Source organism: Stegodyphus dumicola, chromosome 4 (genome assembly GCF_044657685.1).
Source record: "Stegodyphus dumicola isolate Sdum_Otavi_A_Nest chromosome 4, ASM4465768v1".
NCBI lineage: Eukaryota > Metazoa > Arthropoda > Arachnida > Araneae > Eresidae > Stegodyphus > Stegodyphus dumicola.
In genome coordinates, this window is record NC_140771.1 from 222,672,530 (window position 1) to 222,695,878 (window position 23,349).

At 26.9% G+C, this 23,349-nt stretch overlaps 1 protein-coding gene across 1 annotated transcript in view; it reads left to right on the forward strand.

The window, feature by feature from the left end:
* The window catches only part of LOC118192581 (transmembrane protein 62-like), a 98,376-nt gene extending 76,187 nt beyond the window's left edge, over positions 1 to 22,189 (forward strand). The window contains exons 13-14 of the mRNA XM_035363578.2: positions 5,357 to 5,475; positions 10,869 to 22,189. Of these exons, the coding sequence (XP_035219469.1) occupies positions 5,357 to 5,475; positions 10,869 to 11,264 (515 nt within the window). The 3' untranslated portion in view covers positions 11,265 to 22,189. The remainder of the gene's footprint in view (positions 1 to 5,356; positions 5,476 to 10,868) is intronic.
* The last annotated feature ends 1,160 nt before the right edge of the window (positions 22,190 to 23,349 follow it).

Genomic DNA, 23,349 nt, shown 5'->3' on the forward strand with positions numbered 1-23,349 from the left:
AATACTGAAAATTTGCTGGCAGTGTAGATGCGAACTGAACATGTGACTCTTTGGGATCGCTTCATGCTCTTTGGAAATTCATTAAACATTCATAAGCAGTTGGATTGTATTCTCTTAATGCTAGTTTTTTAATGGTTTCATAACATTTTAGTTCTTCATCATTAATGTAAAATAATATATTAGTTGCCTTATCACCTAAAATGTTAATCAAAATTTCAGATTTGAGCTCCTGTGGTACATTATTAGTTATGAATGCTCTCTCTAATGTTTGAAAAAACAAACTGAAATTTTCCAATCTTCCCGGAACAGGAATAGTTAATGTTTTAACACTCTTTATCAAATTTTCCAAATAATTTCCCGAACCTGTAGTCATGTCTTTATCTGCGTGAGATCCATCTTTAACTGTGCTGTGACTTTTTCCAACTCTAATTCTTTCTTTATCTGTGCTAATTTTCGTTTTTCAAGTTCAACCTTTTGATCTTCTAAGGCTAACTGTGTATTCCTACCTTTTATTTCATTTTCAACTTTTTGAGCTTCTAAAATACTAAAACTACAATATTAATAATTGAAATATATACATTAAGTAATGCAAGTTAATTTCGTTTTCATTAATGGCTCCCACTAGCCTTCCTCTTGTCTATGACCTCTCTGTAGGTCTCCCTCTTGGAAACTAAACTTTTCACACCTCTCAGACTGAGAGTTAGTGCCCTCTATACATTTTATTGGTTGGCATCATCCATACATCATACCCTTAGTTTGTAATAAAATTTTTAAAGTACTTTTCTGTTATTGAAAATATCAACTTTGTTTTTTTGTGGCCATGTGGTACTTTTTGTTTTGTTTGAGTTAATTTTATTTATAATTTCTGAAAATATTCAAAATATTATGTTGCTTTGATATAATAAATCTAAGCATCGTAATAATGATTTTGATTTTTTTAAATTTAAATTCTGGAAACAATCTCTTCAGTCATTAAAATATAAAAGTGTTAGAATTTCACATCAAGCAACACAAATTTTGTGTTGAAAAGGGGAAAATAAACAAATATTCAATAGCTAATCATAGATGGATATGAGATCTTTATTGTAATTGTATTTTTTTTTTTTTTTTTTTTTTTTTTTTTTTTTTTTATGAATTGGGTTTCTTTAAACTTGTTACATTTACAAAGGTACTTAGTTAATGGCATTTAGCATTTATTCCAATCCAACCCTTTCTGAACACTTTTAGGATTCATTAGTTTTGTTACTATGTGCTATGTTCATGCTAAAATTTTACTTATAATTTCTGAAAATATTCAAAATATTATGTTGCTTTGAAATAATAATCCAAGCATCGTAATAATGATTTTGATTTTTTTAAGTTTAAATTCTGGAAACAATTTCTTCAGTCATTAAAATATAAAAGTGTTAGAATTTCACATCAAGCAACACAAATGTTGTCGTGAAAAGGGGAAAATAAACAAATATTCAATAGCTAATCATAGTTGGATATGAGATCTTTATTGTAATTGTATTTTTTTTTTTTTTTTTTTTTTTTTATGAATTGGGTTTCTTTAAACTTTTTACATTTACAAAGGTACTTAGTTAATGGCATTTAGCATTTATTCCAATCCAACCTTTCTGAACACTTTTAGGATTCATTAGTTTTGTTACTATGTGCTATGTTCATGCTAAATTTGCTCTGCCCATTACTTTGTATAAAAACCAGTTCTTTTATTTTGCAAAATTCTTCTTGCTCTTGAAGAAAAGGGATCTACATGTGATCCTTTCTTTAAATCAATAAAATTATTCAAAATCTAGTCAAAAAGTTTTTTTCCCCTTTAATTTTTATATCTTGAAATTTCGTTTCTGTTTTTAAAAGCATGTATGAAACTCTAATTTTTTTAGACAAATCATTTTCTGTAAGTTTATAAAATTGCGAAAATATAGAATTCATATTCTCTTCAGATAATTGAATTTTTATTGTTTGATTATTTGAATTAGACTTTTTTCACTAATATAATAATAAGAGTTTTTTCTGTGTGATGAAGTCTGTTTTCTGAAATGGTTAGAGGTGTATTGTATGCAGTTTCCTGAAGTTAGTTTCTTCACATTTTATAAACTATTTGATGCATAGCTAAAATTTTAGATGGAAATTGAATATTTCAGCTTTGTTTCACCAGAAGATGTTTTTAGTTTAATATTGATATGTATTTGTCATTTTCTCACTTGTTTTTCATGCTTTCTTGTCTTTTCAATTTAATAAGTATCAGGTACCATCCTTTCTCTTCTTTTTCATCCATATCAGATTTAATAATTATCAGTAGTTTTTAATTAAAAAAATTATGAAATTTTGATTAGAGACTGACAAATTTTGATGATTTTATCAGTTATACAAATGATCTGCTCTAGATGGAATGAATTGTTTTAGATACATGTTACAGTAAACCCTTGCCAAACACACACTTGCAGAACACAGTTTTGCATATACACATTATATCTTAATTGTTAGTTCAAAGAGGCAATTTGCCCTGAAGGGCTATTAATTTTGTTTTGGCATTTTGCATCGATTCACGATAAGCGTTGTTTCACTTTTCAGATTGTTGTCACCAAATACTATTGCTCTGTATTATATTTAAAGAAATTAAATAATGAAGAATCTGTGTGAATGTATGTATGTTTCTTGCATTGTGATAAAACAATGGTATCTGGGGGGGGGACATTTTTATCTCCAGCTTGTGAGATTCTGTATCGAAAATTCTAAAGATATGCTCATTTTAAAATTATTTTGAGATATTGCTGTTGAACTGAATTTTATGGTTTAAGTGCAAAGAACATGATATTTAATAAATAAAGGTAACACACAAAATATTTTTTAAAAAATGCCCCTTTAGATGTAATTTAAAGTTTAAAACCTTTCAGATTTTCAAGATATTTTTTAAAAATATTTTATATTAAAATTTCATTGTTTGAATTGTTTTTAAAATTTAATTTGTCCAGTGTGAAAATTTAAATTATCCATAGTGTGTTGCATTGTGTGGGCCACTGTAATGACGGAATTGCAAATTCATTCATTAAAGGAGTCAGCCATTGTTTAGAACAGCAAAACCAAAGTTCTCCTAATTCTCATGCACCAGCCCTAAAATAATGCATCCTTATGTAGAGGTTCCCCCCCCTTACCATTGAACACTCCTTCCTCAATCCAACCAATGGATCAAAGAATCATAAAAGCATTCAAAGCCTATTATGCCAGGCATGTTTACATCTTTGCAAATAACACACTAGATGGAGGAAAACATGATGTACTAATGGCATTTTGGAAGGAATTGAACAAAAGACACTGCAAAGAAATGATTAAACTTGCATGGGAATAAGTGAATTCATCAACATTGAATTCTTATTGGCATCAGCTTCTGCCAGAAATCATGTACAATTTTAAAGGACCACTATCGATTGAAAATGAAACAGAGGGAATCGTTCAGATTGCAAAAGCAGTGGGTGGTGAAGGAATTTCAGATATTGAAGAAGGGAAGTCAAAGAATTATTTGAAAATGACATTTGTGAAATGACAAATGAATAACTGGATCATATTTTAACACTAGCAGATAGTGGAAACAGTGACAGAGAAAAAGTTATAGAGCCTTTAATGTAAAGAATTTAAATGAATTGCATCACACATTATCCTAAGCAAAAACACCAGCTATTTGAAAAGTTAATTATATCATTTACCTACTTATTAAGGAATAATAGGAATCCTTCATTAATATTTGTTTCATTTTTCCCTTTTAATTGTAATAATATTTAGATTTGTATAAATTATACATACTTCCTTAACCTAAACTATAATCCATTTTTTCTGTAGAAGGTTAACTTTGCAAAATGTGATTTTGCCATCTGTATGTACAATTTTTTAATAGTATAAACACTCACATTTGGCAAAAGTTTACTATGCATTAAATAGTGTAAATATATGTCACCTAATAGATGTTGCCGCAAATAGTATTAGTAATAGTATTAGTATTTAGCCCTTTGTATATTCAATATTCAGGACCAAAAGGCCTTTTTATTATATGAACATAATGCTGAAATCCTTTTACTTTTTAAAATATTTTAATTTAAATATAATATTTGGAATATATGTAGTAATATATTTGTATTTACAATAAATATTGTCAGGCTTAAAACATTGATGCAGTGGTACCTTGGTATTTCTACAAATTAATATAATTTCAGTGGTACCTCGGTTATAAATCTGTAAATAAATATTAATACAGCTGTACCTCAGTTATACAGTAGTACCTCAACATATGCCCAGTTTGGAATAAGTCCAACTTGTTATACATCCTGCTTGGTCGTGAAAATTTTTATTCAAAATACGAGTTCGATGAGTCAAGAGTGTGCACCCTGTACTTGTTAACCCACCTCTTTGAAGACAATGCTATATCAGTATGTACATTGCTACTTTTCAGTTAGAAATCCGTGCTATAAATCTAATTTTTGAGTGATTTTGGGTCTTTTGTGTAAATTTTCTCATAATTAACGAATTTTAAGAAAGTTAATGAGAAGAGTCAAGCAATAAAGAAACTGGTTAGGACAGGAATTCTTGGCTAGAAGAGAATTCTCCCTAAAAAGAGGGAGGATTTCATAGTGGGCAGGGGGAATGTGGTAATGGGGGTCAGCTTTTTATTTAGCTGTTAAATATATAGTTTATGAATATAAAAATCTATTTTTATTCAACTTTTTCTGTTTATCAACTCTTTTTATACTTGCTGTTTCTATACTCTTAAAACAAGTTAAAGAAATAATCTAAATACAAATAAATGTATATGTATTTTTTAGAATTACTGACAAGTAAAAAAAATATAAAATTAAAAAATGTATTGCAAAAAATTTAATACTAAAGAATGCACTTCCCCCTGATTGAATAAGGGTACTGCATGCAGATAGAAAAAAAATTGTTTGCTTTTTCACGCTGTGGAAGGGAAGAAGTTTTTCTCTATGATCTTGTAAAATCATCCGAGTGTATCCACATCGCAGACATTTTTTTTCTCTTCATCATTTTTAATGTAAGATCATATAATGTTTTAGAGCATTTAATTTTTTAAAAGATCTTTTATTTTATGTAAAGTATTAGAAAGGGGTCAAAGCATTATAACTTCATTTAAAAAAAATTGAACCTAATTAGCTTTTAATTAAATTTTAATCCTAATGAAGCACGAGATTAGAAATATAATGATCCAATTAATTAATTATTATAGTTGGGTTATTTGATTATTGCTTTTTCATTTTTAAAAAAATACTGTTTTACATTATGTGATGAATGACATACTTAATTTAATACATTAAATGTAAATTTAATAAATGTTTTAATTTTTCAGGCCCGTGGTTTTTTGGCTACATTATTGATGGCCATATTGGAGTATGTTTTGTTTGGGGTATTTTTCTTGCAGGAACATTTCTTCCAGGTGGATTAACATTCTTTGCAGGAACTGCATATGTGAGTTTATATGCATATATATAAATGCAATATAGTTTGTAATGTTAATTAATTCTTTTAATAATTATCAGTAAAATCTTTCTCTTTAATTTTTTTTTTTTTTAAGTCGGAAATTCATGTTTTTTTTTTTTTTTTCTTTCCCATAGATGTATTTATTCTTTTAATATTTGGAGTTTCATCCTTAATTTGTTGTACCAGTTCAGTCTTTAGAGTAGTGTTGATATGAAGCTAAATTTTCATTAGCATGATTATTCAGTGGGGTAGAGAGTGGCATCCAACAGAAAGTGAATTCAAGTGTTTAGTTGATCCAGTTTCAACTTTCTGTTATATTTGGCTTCTATTCTACGTGTGGCATGCTTATAAGAACTATATTTCATGGCAATCTAACCTGAGAACACATACAACACTTGAACAACCTTTTCACCCTGTCCTTCAAATTATCTATATGCATCAAACTGCCTGTGGTTGTTCAATTCCTCCAACTCGCTGCTATTTATTCAATTGGTAAATATAAACATAAATTACAAAACTTTTTTTAAAACCTTATATGGCTGGAAAAATTGCAAAAACTCATAAAACACAAGCAGAATTTTTTCTTTACCTGTTTTTGTTTTGTAAAACACGTTCAAAACAATTTTAATACATTAATTAATTATAATATTGTTGCATGCGTACAGGTTTGTAATAGATTGATAATAGTTCATAAATGATTGTCATTGCACTCAAATCCGATGATAGCTTAATTAAATTTATTTTATCAACAGAAACATTTCGAAGTTCTGGAATTTTCCATAGAAATACTCGTACAAGTGTTTAGAATATCACTAAGTATAATCAGTAGTTATACTTCAATCTAATAAGAACATTAAACACAATGGAATACAAAACGCATCTTAAGAGAAAGTTAACTCAGAAATATCTCCAATCTCACGCTGAACTAACAACTGGCAACAATAACAACTTATGTAGCATAAATAATGTCATAAAAATAGTGTGGTATAATGAGATTATTACTTTGAAACCGATGTTTCGAATTGATGCCCAAGAAGAACCAATATTTCCCATTCTGCTTCATTGCATATCTTTCAAAAAAGTAAAAAAAAACATCCAATTAATTTCCTTTATCATTTTTTTTTTAAATGCGAAAAGTTTGTTTTATAAGCTGTGAAAATGTTGGAAGTTTGTAACCAATATATTTTTAGATATGAAATTTTAAAATTAATGGGTGCCAAAAAGTCTAAAAATATGAACAATTTTCAAAAATTCTCCCAAAATATTTTAAAAAAAAATTATGCTAAAAATTTCATTTAATTTTTTTTTCCTCCACAGTGTGTTATGGTGCAAACTATAATATTCTGAGATTCTCAGTTTATTTGTTAATATTTGCAAAAAATCGTTTCAACTTTAAATATGAAAAAAATCTAATCCTCTAAAAATCAAAAGTGTGTTACCACATCCACAAGCAGTATATGTACAAAGTTTGAGTTCTATATCTTATCGGAAAGCAGTTTAAAAGTCCATGACCATCTTTTAACCATAGTGACAAGCACCAAGAGTGAACTAAATAACAGCTTATAAAATAATAATAATAATAATTAAAAAGCATATATTTTTTCAGGTACCATTACGAAAGTTCAGGTACCAGTTGCGAAAGTACAGATTACAAAATTAACAACAGTAAACAACGTTAAAAATGTGTAAACAGTATTAGAAATCTGCCAATTGGGAGACGTGATTGTTCACAGAGGCTTAGGTGTAAAGGGAAGGAAGACGGTGTTCTTTTGAATGGGTCCTAAAGACGAAACTCTTTCATGTCTCCTTTTTCTCCTCTTGCTAACAGCAGCTGTGTGAAGGAGTGTTGCATGTGAACGGGGCTTAACAGAGTTTTAAAATAATCAACGGTTTTATCTTTCATATCAGTATATTAACTGTGAAATGTCTATTCAATTTCATTGGAACCATTGCTGTATTTAAAAGTTTTTTTCAACCAACCAATTAAAGAATACATTCTAAATCACCAGTCCACTCAAAGAACAGTAATAAATAACTCTAATTGTAATGATGAACTTGTTTTGCACCTCTCTCTTAATCAGTCTTTTGAAATTTTGTATGAGATTCTTGTGCTTAAATGCTCTTTCAGTAGAATTGAAAAATATATTCCATGCTTTCGCTCTCTTCAGTACTGATATAATCAGTGTTTCTACTCCTTTGATCAACTTGTTGATGGAAATTTCGTTTTCTGGGCCAGTGTTTTGGATTAAAGGTGTTGGACTTCTACTTCCTCCATTCTGAATTGCTCGAATCTTCGCTAATTTCATTTCATGTTCTTTTTCTATTCTCAGTCTCTCTTCTTCCATTTGTATTTTTTTTTTTTTTTTATTTCTTTTTTCTTCTATTTTCATTTCCCATTTTTTTCTTTTCTTCTTCTATTCTCATTTTCCATTTCTTCCTTTCTTTTTCTGTTCTGCACTGTAGTAATCAGAATTTCTTTCACGAAGTCAACATCTGTGATGTATTCCTTGTTATTCAGTTTTGTCAATTTCAAATCTGTAATTACTTATTCCCCAATTTCCAATAAAACACTTAACAAATCTTTTTTATTCTCATTTTTGAACATTTTCTTTTCTTTTTTTAAACTTTTCAGACATCAGAATTAATGCTTCTTATTCCAATTCAGAAATGCGAACAAATGTGAGAAGTAGCCACTTACTTTTTGACTGCTTTGAGCTCTATCTTTGAGAGAATGTATTGTTTTTCTTGTCAGGTTAGCAATGATGTATATTTCACATAAATCTAATTTTAACACTTTAAATTTTTCATTTTTTATAAACACAACTTTAGGTACAGAAATATTTACATAAGTTTAATAAATATGATTAAAATGACAAGTTTAAACATCTTTAAACTCGGGTGTCCTCAATTCCGTACCAGAATTATAAGACTGACTAGCTAAGAATCAAACTCAAACTTGAGTGCAGCCACCCTAGTGCTGTCCCTTGCTGGCTCTTCACCGTGATAAGGAGGCAGCTGATTGGCTGATTGAGGACAGATACCTGACAATAAGTTTAAATGAAGTGCATAAAAATATTTGTGAAATTAAATAGGTCAGTGAAGTAATTCATGTTGTGACCACATCAGATTTTTTTTATATGGATAAAGTATGGATACCAAACCAATCAAATAAGAACTGAAAAAGGAAGACAAGGAGGAAATAGAAATTTTTCATGTGTCAGGCTGCTCAGTATTTAAAACTAAAATCATTCATCACAGCCAAGTATTGGTGCTGAAGACCTTGACTTGGATGTCTATATATAGCTGATATGGTAATATACTATGTTATGTAGGTAGTATCATCCAATATCATGGACTATGTTTTTTGATGTTGTAATTCTGAATGATTGGAAAATCATAACAATTAATATGTTCAAAATTGTGAATCTTGCAGTTAATTTTGTTAGAAATGAAATAGCTGTGTAGATAGTAATCATCCAATATGATGCAGTATGTTTTTTGATGATGTAAGTGTGAATGGTCAGAGAATCATAACAGTTAACATGTTCAAAATTGTTAATCTTGTAGTTAATTTTGTTAGCAATGAAATAAGTCTTTTTGTTTAGCTTGCTTCGTTCTATAGAAAAATCCTAAACAGTTTGAGCTATCTTATCATGTGTATCTTTAATTAAAGTAAATACACTTTTGATGGTCTAATTTTGTATTTATATAATTAATTTGTCATATTAGTATTCAGTAATTTATTGATTAGTGTATTTAATCAATACAGAAATACTATATTTTTTAGCAGATTTTATGTATCCTGATTTTTTTTATGGTGGTGGTAATATTTTCAGATATATTAGAGCTTCAATTAATGCCTTAAATGGTGTTGAATGGAGAAATGTTCTTTATCAAAAACACAATGGTACTACATTTTTGTACTGATATACAGATACTTATGATTATTTTCACTGCTGTTAGTTTTGTTATTAATTAAGAATAGTTCATATATTTAGTGTGATTTTAATTATTTATTCTAATATCATCATAATACATATTGTTGAATTAGGAAATTTTACTTAAAATTATATTCTTTTACAAACAAAAAATTACATACTATTTTTAGTAGTTTGTTTCCATGGTTATTTCATTTATTTGCAAATGTAGCTTGTGGTCAGCTTTCGTATAAGGTATATAGTAATATTCAGAAAACTTAATAATATTTAGTAGCAGAAATGCATCCTAGATTTCTTTTAAGTGTAAGATAGGTAATATAAAAATTTTTAGTTTCGTTTTTGTTAATTGAGAATTTTAACAAGTTTTATTTTTTATTATCCTATAGTATGAGTAAAAACAAGTGAAGAAATTCAGTGTTAAAATAAGCAGAAATGAGTAAAAAAGAAATATTGCTGACTGCAGCTTGTTGAAGCTTGTAGTTCCAATAAAATTGCAATCAGTGATATTTCCATACTTACTTGTGTTAAATTTTATGTCAAATGCCTTCATTTGTTTGCTTAAATGTTTTAAGTTATTTATCTCAAACTATTTTAATCATAAATATCTTTGTTAACTATGAAGGAGATGAAAGATAATTTTTAACTATTCTTGAGAAATATGTCAATTCCCTTTTTTATGCAATTCTGGTAATGCTAGATTAAAGTCAACATATTGTACTGCAGATTATGAAAAAATGTGATTTTTTTTTTAAATGAAGTCTATTGAAGCTGTTTTCTCATGTTCTTTTCATTTTGTATGGAACTCTCAACTTTCATTTTGTATGGATTAACACTTCTTAAAACTTTTTATTTATGTAAAAATGAGTCAGTGTTTTATTTACTATAACAATATTCTTTTAAATCAGTTGCACATGGAAGTTAATTAATCTGTGTGAGCATAGTGACTTACTTAATGTGGTACAATTATATAAACTGAATGATTCACTTGTGACTAAATGTAAAAAGATTCCTGTTTTATCATACATAGTTTCTCAACATTAAGTAGATAATTTTATGAAATCAACTTCAGCACTGGGTTTTGTATATACAATATTAAGATTTTCGTATGATCCTCACTGAAAAAAGGGTCTAATTAACAAAATGTTTATTATGTTTTTAATAAGTTAAACTAAAAAATCTGTATGTGAAAATTTTGTGGAATGTTAGTAATTAATAATTGTGTAAGCCAGCTATACAGTTTAATGTTCAGTATGAAATTATTATTCACAAAAACAAAGTAGTGTTTGTTTTGCAGTTCTTTCCCACATTTGATAAAAATCGTTTTGTTTTAAGGATGGAAAAATGACTTGAAACTATATGAATATTTTTTTGTATATAATTAAATAATGTCATCAATCTCTATTTCATCAAATTGATTAAAATTGTTTTCATTTTTTTTTTCAGCTTCTTTCATTTTATATACCATTTATTCTGTGCCTTTCACATTGTCTGTACCACCACTACAAAAGCACGATAGATGGAAGACCTAAGCCGTGTAGTTTTTTCTTTTATATGTGCCGTCACTTTTTTATGTTGTTATTTATCTCATGGCAGACACTTTGTGCCATAGTTTATTATTATTCATATGGCACACTGGCTTTATTTTTTGGATTTACACACTCTTGGTCAATTGTGATGGCAGTAGTTATGTGGCGGATTGTGGTCACTCTGCCTGAGTCTAAATTATATGGTATAAGTCATTCTAATCCAAGGCAAATTGTTGGCACACCATTACTTACAAGTGAACGTGGCAGCAATAAAAGAGATTTGCCACTTGAAGATCCTACAAGTCCCAGCTGATTTATAATTTGTTAATATTTATTATTTATAAATATTAATCACATTCCCTTAGCATCTTTCTAAATTCTATATTATAATTTTTTTAACATTCAATTATTGATTTTATTTTGATTTTAATTTAATAAACCTACATATCTATTTTTTTTTTTTTTTTTTTAAATATTCTGGTGAGATAAAGACTGATGGGAATGTGAGTAGGTAATTGCTTGAAAACATTTTCAGTATATGATGTTTGTTATTTATGAATAAAATTCAAACATTCATTTCTTCCCCCCTTTTTTTTGTAAATCCAATTGGTGAAATCAATAAAAAAATTTGGGGAGCATATTTAATTAACTTATTTTTTATGTTAATAAAATTTTATGTTTGTGAAAGTTTTTAAATATTAATTAATGTATTTGCTTTTATGCCACCCCATACCTTTATAGAATTTTATCATTGGTTTTGTATTATGCAATTGTTTTACTTGTTTTTTTTAGCAACTGTGATTTTTGTTAGTTATGTTATGCTTTATTTAAATTATTCTATCTTTCTCTATATGTGTATACATGAAGATACTTAATTAGAACTGATGTATGTTTGTATATAATTGGCATTGGAGGCAGATGCACAATTATGTAATAGCATATTTTATATCTTATACAGGTATAATTCTCTTTGTAATTTATCTATACAATTTGATTTAATAATGGCATTCACTGGTACCTGTTCCAAACTTAGTCTGGCAGAATTTATAAATAACTTTTCCCTGTTACTCTTGTTCATCAATCATCTGAGTTATTCTGTAAGCTAGAAAATCATTTACTAAGATATAATTGTTTTCATATGTATATATGTAAATATATATTGTAACAAAAAGGTATATAAATTCTGAATAGATGAGCAAGAATATTGTTGAAAATATGTGTAGATTTGTATAATGTATAGAGGAACAATTAGTCTGTGAAATTATTTTATGATAAAATGCTTAATGAAAGTGATAAAATACATTAAAGGAATGATTATAAAGGGCACTAAAATATTCAAAAATTTTAATTTTTAAGGTGATATTCAAAAAGTTTAAAAGCCAATTTATAGTTTTAATTTCACAGTATAGAAATTAACTATTATATGAATTGTCTGTATTAAATGTCTATGTCCTGCAAATGTTTCTTGATACTTCAAGATTAATACTTCTTTATACTACATCTTTGCATAACAATCAAAAATAAATTTTATTAACCCCTTAACTGCCGCGGGCGTATATATACGCCTTGCTCAGCCGATGCGTTAACTTTGCGAATAATTTTAGGTGTAGCAGCGCAAAGCAAATGATAGCAGTTTGGAAGGACGTATATATACGCCTGGGGCAGTTAACGCATCGGCTGAGCAAGGCGTATATATACGCCCGCGGCAGTTAAGGGGTTAATTACATCTTAACTGAGTGTTTGTATTGTAATGTTAGGAGTGACACAGGGAATTTTCTTGTATATTATAATAATATAATGCACACTTTTATATACAAAATGTTCTAATTATTCTTTATGTCTCAAATTACTACTTATTGGTAATACTATGCCAAAAAATATAATTTATTGAAACTAATATAGCTTCTCATCTTTCCCTTGAAAACTCGTGAATTTTTAAAAGTATATAAAGGAAACAGTTTCTTAAACAATTGATTATTCTCAGAATCTTAGAAAAATATGTAACAATGGATTGTGTAATTAATATGATGTTTCTCTGAGGGTTATCATTAAAATAGCCTATAGAAACATGCTCAAGATATACCATCCAATAAATGCCGCACAGTATTTAAAGCTTTTTTTATTCACCATTTTAAAACTTATCAAATTTATTTCTTTTCTATTAATTTTTGTATTTCTTATTCCTAATGAAAATGGAAAATTTTGATTAAATTTTATATGTCTGAAATTTATTTCATCAGAATGGGAAAAATGCAGCTGTCTTTTTTGAAAAAAGTTTGCTATTTATTATCTCACAACACTAGGAAATATATTTTCAAATGAAGGTTTCTCTGATTATTTACTTTTTACTTTTCCTAAATTAATTATAGATACAATAAAACTTCAATTATCTGGATCACTTTCTCTCTTTTTTTTAAAGGCAAAATAAAATTAAAATTATTATGTGTGTTTATTTTTTTCATTGATTTAGGTGATATAAAATATGTTTTAAAATTCTGTTAAATTATTTTAAATCATAGCCTATTGCCATTGATAGGCTTTATATTTGATAAATATATATATAATCTATAAATCCTAAAACAGTTAATGTATTTCACACAGATATATTATTCTTTATTTACTTCACAGTCATTGCTACATGCATAATTTTATTATTTTATGCCAGTGGAAGTTAATGACCGTGTTTAATTTTAATTGAATAGAAGTAACTTATGTGTTTCCCCCTCCCTTACAACTAAAATTAAATTTTTATTTAACTTTAATGTACTAAAAATAAGCACAAGATTGCATACTAAATTTTAAATCCTGTATAAATGAAAATTGAATTTATTACTTTATTTACTCTTTTTTTAAACACTATATGCTTTCCTTCAGATAAAATATGATTAGGAAAAAGTAGACTTCTTTCATATCGGTTACAGTAAATACATAGTATTTGGCCTACAGAAAACAAAATTATTCAATTATCTAGATTTCTTAAATATATTAGTGAGCTATGGCCGTGTTTAGTTTGGATATTCGAAGTTCATTTCTGTAATTTACTTAGCAATATAAAAATAATTAAAAATATTAATAACGAGGTATTTTTTATATTCTTAACATAAAATGGCATTATTAAACTTAAATTGAAAAAACGTTATGTATTTTGAAACACTGTATATGTACGAGTCATGTAAAATGAATGGTAAAATTACATTTTTTAAAACTCTTTTATCCATTTTACCTTTTTTAAATATTGGCAATGTTTATATCTATAAAATTCTGTATGTTATTACTACATCTATAATTAAAAGAAATATATCTGTAGTTTTTCAGTGTCATGTTACAACATCAATATTTGTAATACTATATAGATAGAAATGAAGCTTGCTAAGATAAGCTTTAAAATCAAGTAAAATGCAACTGTAGTTTGGCATTTATTTTCAAGGTTTACACGTGTAAAGGTGTAATGAGTTGAGTTTTTTTACTTTGCTCTCAAAATTGTTCATTTGACACTATTTATTGTACAAAATTGAAAGTTAAAGGTAAAAGGAGGAAACATGTACATATAAAATAAGTTCTGAAATGCGTTTTGTTAGGTTTAGAGATAAAAGTTGTTAATATTGTGATGAATCTCAAAGGCTTCAAAGAAAATAAGTTTATAGTTTTAAGGATTTTTTCAAGTAATTTTAACAGAAATTAAAGTAGGGTTTTGAAATATATTAGAGATTTCTTTTTAAATATAATATTTAGTTTTGCCTAATTTGTAATAAAAATCCACAATTTGTTATGTTTTTTTTTACTTTATTTTAATATAATTGCATTTTATACTATATCAAGCTAGCACTAATGCTATCTTATATACAGAATTCTGTTAATTTTATAAAATTGTAATTCAGTTTGAATCTTAACAAATTATTGAAGGATGATCATGCTATTGTGTATTATATTTATTGCATTCAAGCAACCATAAGTTTCAAACATTTCAATACATAATTTTATGGATTCTTACTATCGTCATCATCATTATTACAACAGGTCATATGTAAAAAAATACTCATTCTAAGGTTAGGTTAAGTTATTTAAATATGACAAAGCATATGAGGGCTATCTGTCTAAGGGGAGGGATGCTTTCGAGGAGGAATTTCTGAGAGAAACTGGTTTATATTTATACATGGGGAGACACACCACAGAAGCCAACCTTACAGCTATTCTATTTGCCTGGGATCGAAATTCCAGCATTCAGCAGTGTTGACCATTCGACCTTTGATAGGATTGCTCATTTTAAAATTATTGTACCATTCAATGTGGAGATAGTGATATTTATTACCTTCCAAAATATCATGTATAGCAGAAAAAAACATGAGGGGGCATATGCAAATATTATTTCCCATGTGATTAAAGTTTTTATGCACTTTGTCTGTATTTTTTTTTATTCAGGTTTATTTATATATGTATGACAAATGACCTGTTGCAATAACCAGAATGCTATAATTTTCATGAAATTTGATAATTTTTAACTAGCTATCCATTCAGTTATTTATAGTGGTTTATTTTAAAATATTTTATCAAGTATTTGATAAAATATTTTTAAATACTGTATATTTAAATATACCATTTTTTGTGAAAAAATTAAACAAAATTCAGCTTTGGAAAGATTGGTGAAAAATGATTTCTTTGAAATATTTATTTCAAATCATGAAAGGAACTACTAGAAGTTGTAGATCAACACCTATGCATGCCTGAGAGAGAGTTTCATTGCTACTTTAAGTTAATTGAGATAAATAAATTTAATTGCATCTTCATTAGATCATATGGCATTTGATTTATCAATCAAAGATAAGAAGATTGAATTTAAGGATCTATTTTCTAAGTTCTGGGTAACTGGGGGGGGGGGAGAAAGAAGTTTGTATTCCATGGCAAAAAAAAGCTATACACATTCTTTTACCATTTACTACAACATATATGTGAGAACGAGATTTCTCTTTTTGCTTACTGTCAAGAATTTAGAAATCTTCATTGAAAAGTCTTGATCCTAAATTGCTTGTAGCTCTTTCACTGATAGACCTAATTTAAAAACGTTGTGTTAATGGAAATAACCCAAGTATCTCATCAAAGTTTTATTATATGTATTAACTGCAACAAAAGAGGATCACAGATATTTATATTAATGCTTAAAATAAACATTTATATTAATAATAAATATCTATAATTAATATAAAATAAATATTTATATTAATGCTTAAAATAAAATGCCATATGATCTAATGAAGATGCAAGTGGATTTTGTCATTAAATTATTAATATTAGCATGTTTATACATAGTCAGTATTTCTTTTATATAGAATCTAATGAAGATGCAAGTGGATTTTGTCATTAAATTATTAATATTAGCATATTTATACATAGTCAGTATTTCTTTTATATAGAATTAATTTTACTTCAAATTTTTCACACTGTAATTTTGTGAAATAGGTGTTCTAAAAATTTAATCCATGTTTCACTTCAGACAATCTGACAATTTATTTTGTTGATGCAATATAAAAACTGTGTCAAATATCAATCACTGAGGGCATATGAATTAGGTATTTTCATTCCATTTGTTTCATTATTTCATGCTAACAACCGCATAAGAAAATTTATCTGAAATGAATGTCTAGCTGGAATATTTATATATTATATATGCATAAACATTCCATGCAAAAATATTTGAAAGAAAGATGTTATTAATTGAATCCTTATTATAATACAAGGAATTTATCATGTTAATAGAAAATGCTACTTTATAGTGTATCATGAAAATATTTATTCTCGTGAGATATGCCCCGAAAGTGTTTAGCTTGTAAGATGTGTCATGACGGGAATTGGATATTAATTGTCAGATGAATGTGGATTTAATAACATTTTATGGACATTTATCATAAAAATTTGAAATGTTACAATGGAGTTTCTGCATAGATCTTATTATCAGTTATTATCTGTTAGAGATGGTATAAAAATAAATTCACATTCATATACTTGTAGATTCTAAAGAAGCATAATATGGAAATTGTTGTAATATAAAATGAAAAAAAAATATTTAAGATCCTAGAATATTTTGAGAAATGATACCAAATTCTCGGTGAAACATGCTATTTTTCATACAGAATATTTTCATAAAGTTACACATCACTATGAAATGTATTGTTGAAATGTCACTTTTTGATCAATTACCCTGTTTAATGAGATAATTTTTTTAAATTCTTATTTCATCTCAAAAGAATTAATCACTGAGTACAAAACTTTGGTAAGAGCAATATACAATATTTGAAATCCAAATAAAAAATGCTGTGAAAGAATGTATAAATTTTGCATATTCATCTTTTTGATGTCTTTGTTAAATTAAAAAAATAGCATGCAATTTGTATATTTCATAAATATATATTTTACTATGCACAAACTATGCAGTCCTTATAAAAGGTAAGATTTTCTCCACATTTATGAAATGGAGCGGGCAGAAAAATGATAATTCTTAGACTTCTTCCTAACAAATTTGGTGCTAAATTGTGTGGTAATCAAAATTACAACTTGTATATTTGTAGCCATTATATAATTTTGAATGTGTATTTTATTTGAGAGTAGTTGTCTTCCATGATTCAAACTAATAACTATGTATACTTTATGTCATTACTAAAGCATTGTATTTGTAAATGTTCAGTAATATAATATAGCACTTTCAGTATTTGTTCTGTAATTATAAATTAACTGATGTAGTCTTAGTTTTTTATGGTTATTATAGGTAAGTTCTAATTGTAAATGTGAGAAAATTATATTTAGTACTTGAGAGTAAATATGTTTGTAAAAATGATTATTTAAATAAAAACCCATTGGGAACTTGCACATTTGATTATGTAAAAAAGTATTCTAGTAATGAATAAAATTAATTTTTGATATGTTATTTTTTAACATTTTAAGTGTAATTAACATATTTGTAAATCAAATATTTCTGTATTTATAGTTGAAAATTCTGAAATTTTTCTTTGAAAATTCTTTAATTAACTGTTCTATATCATTAAGCTTCTGTTTATATGTAGAAATAAATAAATAGAAAATGTTAATTCTTCGATAAAATATCTTCATAAAATGAAACACTACATTAAAAAAAAGTACAGAGAAATATTACATGATTTATAATTCAGTACAAAGTCCGTAATCCAAACTCGTCAGGACTTCGGCGATTTCGGAGTAGGGTTTTTTCTGGATTATAGATCATCAATTTAAATCTGGTAAGATGTCATGCAGAAATTATACAATTAAAAATATGAAACCGTAATTTATGAAATAAAGAGCAATTATGATCTAAAAGGTATAAAAATTAAAAAAAAAAACCCTTAATATTTATTTGTTTACTTTATTAAACATTTCTTTCAATGTAGGTTGTTTCGTTTTTTGTGCTAATACTTTCTTTTTAATTCTATAAACAGACATAATTTCTTGTTCAGTTTATAAAGTTCCACTGTTCAAGTCCTGTAATTGCTGTGTCGAGAATACTGACTAACTTGTCAATCAAAATTTTTTTGTTTTCAATAACCTCTGTATCACTTTTTTCACTATCGGAAGCATGCATTAAATGCGCATGCATAAACGCATTACGCGCATGCTTAAAGCATACAAAAAAAAAGTTTGTGGCTTTGAGGTCCGGATAATGGACGTCCAGATTATGGACTTTGTACTGTATTTGGTATTTTAATGCTGCAGATATTTGGTATATTAAGTTTCACTCTGTAATTAATAAAATAATTATGTCTTCACTTTCAGTTTATATTTAACCATCTAATGTATTATGTTCCAATTTTAACACCAGATGAATGAAGAATGGCATGTAACTATAATACTTCTTAATATAAATTTTTCAAAAAGTAGATAAACTGTTATTTCATAGGATGTTTCACATATTAAATTTTCATAAAATCCATGAACTTAAATTTTTTGCCTTTTTAGCAGAAACATTTAGCAGAAAAATTCAAGAATATATTAATTATAAGACCACTTCAATAATTCGAAATTTTTGATAAGTTAAACTGAGTTCCCCCTCCAAACACATTAAACATCATTAACTTTTCATAATAAGTGAAATTTTTGTAGTATGATTAGTCTTTTAAAGGATACTAAAATTAATTTCTGTATTTATGTCTCAATAAGGTGAACTATAGATATCATGATCCAATGTTTTTTGTAGAACTTTTTAAAGTTATTTTCACTCCTGAAGTTTTCTATCTTATCCTCTCTGTAAGCAATTGCACTGTTGCTATTCAAAGTGTTTAAACATTTATTTCTAAATTTCATAATTCATTTTAGAAATGTGTACATGCTCTGCATATTCAATTGAAAAAATTTATTAACTTCATTATCACTTTCTTATATTTATATTATCTGAATTGCCATGAGAACCATTTCTAACACAGATGTACTATTAGAATTTTTTATTTCTTTATATATTATATAATAATATCTTTATCTATCATAATAATTAGCATTAATATGCATACAATAACCTTCATCTTGCTTTGTTATAAATAAATTAACATAAATATCTACATATAAGCCTTAATGTTTTTCAAGTACATTTTACTGAAAGTCTTATGAACTTGACATTTTTCAGTTTTATACTATTGAAATTTGACTGTTTACTATTTATTTAATTCTATGCAAAAAAATGGGTGATAGAAATTGACATTTAGAGGTGGAAAAGTAATTTTCTGGTGTTAAAACTGCTGCATTTATTTGATAATTTATAACATAATAACTTTTTATTTATTCATTTACTAGTTTTAGACTTACAACCAACATTCTGAAGTTTGTAAATGTATGTGTATTAATAATTACTCTCTATACTAAGGATATATTGATTTAAAAATAATATTTTAAAGAAGTATGAATTATGTTTATAAATATTCATTTAACTGAATCTCTTCTTGAACTCTGTATTGTCACTGCAGTATTATCAGTACTACTTGCAAAAATCTTTACTAGCTGTTCTTCATTTTCATTTAAAAGTATATTTTCTACTCATTCTTTCTCCAATTAAAATATTTAGTGATACAGTAAGACCCCGCTTAACGCGGGAGATACGTTCCATCAAAGTAGAGCGTAATGTGAAACAGCGCTAAACGAGGCTATCTTTACATGTAAATATTGGGGTTAGGGGAAGATGGCTAGGAAATTGGTTAGGTATTAAATTTAAAAAGTGTGTTTTTTTAATAAAAATAAAACCAAACATTTATTTCTTAAAGCCCAAATTAATACCACATTATTATTTCTTGCAAAAATAAAAACAAAATATAAATAACAAAACGAATATTCTTAAAAAAAACAAATAAAATTCTAAGTCAGTCATATTTAGTTAGCCTTCCGCGTTTTCAGTGTTCTGCCTTTTTGTGACAAAAGCATCTAATGTTGTTTGCCTTTTTCTTTTGCGTTGTTCTCTTAAAAGTTCTTCATAAACGGATAGAGCATCTATAACACCACGCCTTACTTTTGAGCTCCTGTCAAAATTCGGATCATTTTCAATGAATTGATCCATTATTTCAGTTATGGTAGACAAACTCCTTTTTACAAACGCCATCGAAAGTTCTTTTTGCTCTTCTTCTGAATCACTGCTGTCAATATTTTTGTTTTCTTCTTGTTCAGTTAATTCCTTGAGCTCATCATTAGAAAGACTAGCCGCTGCTTCTTGAATTATTTCTTCGACATCTTCCACATTTACCCCTTCAAAATATGTCTGTACAATACCGCACCAAACAAGAAATACAAGTACACTCTTTTGGATATGTATTTGAAACCTATCGCTGCATAATATTTTGGGGAATCCCCGTATGCTGCGAGCGATTTCGTGGAATCCCCGGGTTGAAATAAAAGAGCGCTAAACAAAACAGCGTTAAGCGGGGTCTTACTGTATTTAACTTTTCCAATTAAAATAAGAATTATTAAAATAAAATGAAGAATTTAATCAACTCTTTTATATGCTATAATTATTGCATGTTTAATAAAGCCAGTTGGTTGGTAAAATTACATTACCCCCCCTTTTAATGATAACCACTGTAAACATAATTTGAACATATTACTTATATGAATAATAAATGTAAAGAATGTTTGTGTTAAAATATGCTGCATGGCATTTTTTAAAATTTGTAAATAAGTCTTTCAAATATATTTGATATTTGATTAAAACATTTCTTTTCATGTTTAAAAAGTCATCTAATGTCAATTTATATGTTATTTTAAGATGGATATAAGATAAATGTAACATCAGTATTGCCTTTTAGTTACATATATTACCTTTCAAGGAAATATTTTTGCATTATTAAATAATCATTTACTCCATTCTATAATTATGTGGTTACAAGAAAAATATATTTCATTAATAGTATCTATACATAAAGTTAATAAATTTATTATAAAATTAAATATTTTATTAAAAAATTCTCTAGATCATTCAACATAATTTTCATCTTTCCCCCCCCCTTCCTATGAAACATGTAATTTGATAAATATTTTACAATCCAAAAATTTGATAATCTTTTTCTCAGTTTTGTTGTTTCCTTATTAGATACAGTAGATCCCAACATGAATTTGTACATGTCCAGTAACAGTTAAATGTAGTATATTCCTATTTTGAGTATGTAGCTATAACTGTCATATTTATGAAAATTTGTTCCATAGTTTTATAAAATTTTGTAAATAAGAGCCTAGGAATTATTATGTACAGAAATATGCTTTCATTATTCCAGAAGTAAAACTTTGAAAGTTATTACTTTTAAGAAAAATTTAATATCCTCAAAAAAATTTTATTAAAATAAAATCAACTGTTGTAACTATTATACGATACTTCTTATACCTATCACTGGCATAGTTATCCATTTTTTAAATTAAAACATCTTGTCTAGCCATACTAAAATAATTTATTTTAATTAGAAATAGGATATTTGAATCCAGTATATCCTGAAAATGATATAACTCTCAAATCTGAGCCTTTATTTTCATTTAAATTCCAATTTAAAAAATGCTGAATGTTTTGATTCAAAACTCTGGGAAGATTACAGTAAGTCATGTACAAAGCATTCATTACAAAACTCTGGAAAGATTGCATTAAATCATGTGCAAAGCTTTCATTTCCAAAAAGCACATTTTTGGAATTTCTGAGCCTGGCGGGCAATATTTAACTTTGTATGTTTAATGTTCATGTAAACATGTTATATATATATATATATATATGCATGTGTGTAATAAAGACTTTCTGGACATAATAAATCTGCCCAGAAAAAAGTATATTGTCATAGGAAGACTTTACCTCCTCTTGACAGTGTAAGAGTCTAAAGATAATTCAGCCTTTTCCATTTTTTAGTCACTATATGATTATACTCACACAATTATATGATAAAGCAAAAATCATTTTGATTCCATTTTTAGTTTTTAAAAGAAGTCAATTTACTCCATTATAGTTTGCAGTACCATTAGTTTGCTAAATTAATATTTTATTGTTTTTTCACTTACTAGTTTTTCTATTGGTATAGTTTTAATTTTAATGTAATCTCTCTCTATATATAAACATGTTGTCAAAGCTTATTCATGCTTTGATTTTAAAAGATTCTGCAAAATTTTAACAGTTACTTAGATATTTTTGTCAAATTATATTGAGAAAATGAAACCCAGAATTCTAGAATTTTAATTATTTGTTCCGTTTGTTGATTTTTTATACATATAGCTGTATTTTTAAAAAAACTTAAAAATCTATTATAGTAAATAATATATTTTTTTCTCATCATATGAGGAAATTTAGGATTTGTCCTATCTTTACTGTTAACATATTTTGGAAGCAAATTTCTTTTTGCTTTATCAGTTGGTTATCTGTTTAGCTGGCATATAAGTAGGCCTGTAGGTAGCAAATTTTTACGATTTTAATTCGTATGTTTAAATAAACTTAGTTGAAAATTTACATAAAAGTTGGTGCAAAATACTGCATTGTAAATTAGTTCAATAATCCATGTTATAAAATTATATATTCTATATTTGAAAAAGTCCATTAGATTCTGTGATAAATTAGAACTGTTTTCAAATGTTATGAAACTTCTCAATATGTGAATAACAACATAATAATAATTTAATTTATTGTATCCATTTCAAAACAAATATTTCTACGCTATATATTTCATAATTGTGGAATCTTGTAAGTATTGTTTTGAAGCATAATATTTTTTTGTGGTTTGAAACTTTATATAGTTATTTAAATTTGTGATGGTGTTCAGTGTTATGAATAAATATTAAATTTATCCATTTTGTGACTGATTATTTAAACCTGAAATAACAGTTTTTCCATAATATAACACTCATTAAAAAAAAAAAAACAGTATGTGACAAATTGCTCTTGTATTTACATGCAA